We start from the raw sequence: 4298 nt of genomic DNA on the forward strand, positions 1-4298 counted from the left end.
AAAAAAAAAAAGAAAGAAAGAAAGAAAGAAAGAAAGAAAGAAAGAAAGAAAGAAAGAATACAGTGATTTGAACCTGGGCGATGGCAGTGGATGTGGAGGAGTCATGGATGTGCATGTACTCAGCAGGTCAAACCCGTGACTGCTGAAGGTTTTAAGGCGGGTAAGGGTGAAGTAAGCAGCAGGATAATAAAAATAGACTAGATTCATTGAGTGCCGACTATCCAGTCGCTGTTCATATTTAATCCTCGCAACAAACCTATGAGGCAGGTACAATTCGCACCCACATTTTACATGCAATCCGTTTTTCCAGCCTTGGGATTGGGAGTAGAGGCGGTAGTCCTCGGGACCTGGTTTATGTAAAAAAGGAGTGGGCTCCTGGGAGTAAGGTGGGGTGGCCTGTGGGGAGGTAGGGAAGTAAGGGTTGGGTAGGCGTCCGCAGGGGGCAGGGCCCGCCGGCCATTGGTCCCGCTGCCAAGGGAGCTTTGTGCAGATCCAGTCTCGCCAGCGGGTGGGAAGGGACAGCCCCGCTCAGTCCCTCCAGCAGCTGTCTCTACCTCATCTGCGATTTGGTGGGGAGCCAGCGCACCAAGCCCGGGAGGATGCGGCGCCCGCTGTGGCCTGGGGGCTTCCGGGGGCTCTGGCGGCTCCTCTGCTTCCTGCTGCTGAAGAGCCGCCCAGGGAGCGGCCGCGACGTTAGTGATCACGGTCAGGAGGACACCTGGGGCGTGCGGGCAGGGCCAGAGAGCGATTCTGAGAGAAGTGGGTCCGGGGGCCTCAAGGTTAGGAACTTAGGAGGAAAGGAATCTGTTTGGGGGGTGAGAAGAGAAAAATGCGCAGAAAGAGGCGCAGCCCTGGCGTGGGGCTCGGTGTATGGGGTGCGGACTTAAGAGAAGCGAACTCGGGAAGATTGGGGATTCGGGAGAAGGACTGAAACACACGGGGCCAGCGGGAAGTAGAACCGGCCTGGGCGGCCCGCGCTGAGGGGCCAGGGAAGAGATGCCCATGGCTGAGGGATAGTCAGGGGACCAGGATCTCTGCACAGTAGGAGCAGGGGCCGCGGGTATCGGGCTCCGGAGAGAAGGCTAGGCCAGGGATGACCCAAGCCTTCTTTATAAGCCCCTAGAGCCTGGTGTTTGCGATCCAATTTCCGGTAAGAACGGGAAGGCTAGGATGGGGTAAAAAAGGATGGAGGGGGAAAGGATCCATCCTCTTCCTTCCCCTTCACTCTGCGCCAACCGGGTAGACCATCGCTGACACGTGTCAGCAGCCAGAGACCGACTGCGCAGACTCGAGGATTCCAGCGCCCTGCGCTTGGGGCAGACGGCGCAGACTCCTAGCCTGATGCCAACTCTCCTCGCCCGATTCTTGGGTTTAGAGGCCAATGCAGAGGACTCGCGAAAAACTGTAGGAGGAGACCTGGGGGCGGGGAGCGGGACGCGTGGGGCGGGAGAGGACCGGCAAGACTTGTGGGGACGACTCGCTCTCTTTACTGCCCAGAGCCGCCTCCATGCCAGGCTTTGGCCACCGCTCAGCACCACGGACAGCGCCAGGTGCCCTGTGGGTCTGGCTGAGGGTGTCTGGGTCACCACTTTTCTATCAGTTCTGGAAGCGCTGCCTCAGAGAAGCTCTCTCCTTCCAGAAGCTATTTTCCTTCTCAATATTAGGTTCTGCTCCTTCCTAAAGCCAGGAAAATGATATTAGGATCCATTTGACTGGGGAAGAGAATTCCCTTTTCATGATGACTCATGGTAGTTCCACTATAGGAAAACAAACAAACAAACAAACATCCCAGACTCCAACCCTACCCCATTTACCTGGAATGAGGCAAGTGTGTATAGCATTAGGAATTATCTCCATCCCCGTCCTTCCCCTTTGCACAGTCGGGCAAACTGTGGCTTTCAGGACAAGGATCCATACACTCAAACCCTATACATACCAATATTTTCTTCCTCGAAGGATTCCAGGCGTCCTCTCCAATCCCCTCCAGGCTTCAAAGCCTTCCCTGAATGCAGTTCACCTGCTCCCCATGCCCTACCTGTTCACCTGATTATCCATTCTATGTGTGTAGCTTTCCGAGTCTCTTCTTACCTCACCCTCCACAGGCTGCCTGTGGAGCTTGGCTCTTACCTGGAAGTTGGTACCAAAGGTGAATGAGGTGCAGGGGCTGAGGAACAGGGCAGGTGGTGACGGGGGAAGGAAAAATGAAAAGGAGGACTTGAAAGGAGATGGGGGTCTGGTGAGGGGGACAGAGACCACTGAACCCAGGGGTGATAGTGGAAGGAAGCTGCTTTCCTTCAGCTGGGATTTGGAAGGCTTCTGGTCAAGCTCCTTTCTCACACCACTATTTTGCCCTTAGATGGTCAGGGCCAAGTGGGAGTGGGGCACCTCTGGACCCTCCAAGGATTTACCACCCCAGTCTTCCAGCAGTTGCAAGTTGTACTCCAGCAGATTATGCCCCAAGGTGAGTAAGAGCTGGAGAAGAGAGGCTGAGGCTTGGTCAGATACAGGGGTATAGTGAGGGGCTTTTTGATCTGAGAACAGGCTTTCAGCCCCAAATGTCTCTACTTGACACTTTCCTGTCATGCTTACCTCATGGAGAGTTGGGAGAGACCAAAATGGGGATGGAGGTAGAAGGGCAGGCTGTTTGCCCTTGAACACCCTGGAAGGGCCCAGCAGAGGCTTCTAGAAGAAGCCCCTGGAAGAGGTCAGCATCTAACTCCTTGGGACTAGCCCCAACTCCAGGCACTATCTGAGTTTTTCCAGAGCCAGGAATCCTTAAGTTCTCAGCCAGGAGAATACACACACACACACACACACACACACACACACACCCCTAAGCCTCTGAGTAGGAAGCAGAGCGAATTGTATGACAAAAAGAAGAGAGGAAGGAAAGGGAGTGGGGACTCCCTTGAAGACAGATGGCTGACCCTTCCTTGGAGCAGAGTTTCATGAATGGGAGAAGAGTCAGATAGGAAATCTGGCTTGAGTTCATGTTACTACTACCACTACTGATGTCTAATATGTGTAAAATGCCTTAGAATAGTGGTTCTCAAAGTGCATCCCCAGACCAGTAGCATCAGCATCACCAGGAGACTTGCTGGAAATGCTAATTCATGACCTTCACCCCAGACCTCCTGAATCAGAAGCTCTAGGAGGGAGGAACAGCCATCTGTGTTTTAACAAGCCTTGCAGGAGATTCTGATGTACTCTAAAGTTTGGGAATCACTGCCTTAGAGTTTTCTCAGCACTCTGTACATCCCTAATCTCATTTAATTTTCACAATAGCATCAAATGAGTCAGCAAAAAGAGTATAGTCCTAATCCTAACTGAATGTTTATTATATGCCAGGCACTGTACTAAGCAAATTTTATATGCCATCTCATTTCATTCTCTCCACAAACTGTGATCCTTTGGCTACTTGAGGGAGAAGGGGAGTGTTGACCTCACTCTGGTCTCTGGAGTGGGCCAGTCAGAGCATCCCAGGTATTAATTCACCACCTCCTTTCAACCTGCAGGTTTGTTCTGGAAGGATGACATGACCCAGGATGTGATGACACAGAAGATGGGGCACATTGGCAAACTCCACCCCCAGGATCCATGTGTGAGGATGAGGCAAGAAGCCTTTCCCACCAAAACCACCGGGGTGAGGTACGTGAAGCCTATGGTCAGTCCATGATGTCTAGTGGACAGAGAGAAAAGGGAGGGAACGGGTATTAAAACTGCAGGTAAGAGCCGCCAGGAGCACTCTGAGAATGATCAGAAGTCCTGTCTGGGATCTGCAGGAAACAGTTCCATGAACCACTAGTGACACCTGCAAAGGGAGACGAGGGAGGTGCTAGCAAGCCTAGGTCCCATTTCTCATCCCCATCTCTTGTAGGAGCAAGCAAGGGAAGAAACTTCGACTCCTATTCCCCAAGGTGAGACTCATGTGTCTTCTCAAGACTTTTAAAGCCCTGACTTTGGGTCCCATCTCTTTCCCTCTGGGGCCCTGTCACCCTTTTCTGCCTCCTTCTTGACTCCTGGCTTCCCTCCTCACAGGCCCCAGTGGTCAAGGTGAACAGGGATCAGTGCTTTACCTCCAAAGTGGTTTCGAAGGCCCTGAAACGAGAGGTGACCAACCCTGTCAAGGTGAGGGGCTCACTTTTTCTAGGGAAGTTGGAATCACCAAGGACATGTTTAAATGAGGGAGGCAGGTGTGAAGGAGGGAAATGGGTAGTGGTGTGTGAACACAGAAGCTGCATTTTCCTGTCTCTCTCAGACTACTTGTGGGCATCGATATGAAAGGCTGGGGGGCGTGA

General features: G+C 52.7%; 1 protein-coding gene across 1 annotated transcript; it reads left to right on the forward strand.

Moving 5' to 3' along the window:
• Window positions 1-430: 430 nt before the first annotated feature.
• Window positions 431-4298, forward strand: RESP18 (regulated endocrine specific protein 18). The gene is made up of 5 exons (XM_027115737.1): window positions 431-705; window positions 2357-2461; window positions 3516-3643; window positions 4039-4193; window positions 4259-4298. The coding sequence occupies exons 1-5, from the start codon at window positions 600-602 to the stop codon at window positions 4296-4298; spliced, it is 534 nt and encodes a 177-aa protein (XP_026971538.1). The 5' UTR covers window positions 431-599.

Source organism: Aethalodelphis obliquidens, unplaced genomic scaffold (genome assembly GCF_003676395.1).
Source record: "Aethalodelphis obliquidens isolate GAN/ISIS:26980383/991018 unplaced genomic scaffold, ASM367639v1 scaffold2, whole genome shotgun sequence".
In the NCBI taxonomy this organism is placed as follows: Eukaryota; Metazoa; Chordata; class Mammalia; order Artiodactyla; family Delphinidae; genus Aethalodelphis; species Aethalodelphis obliquidens.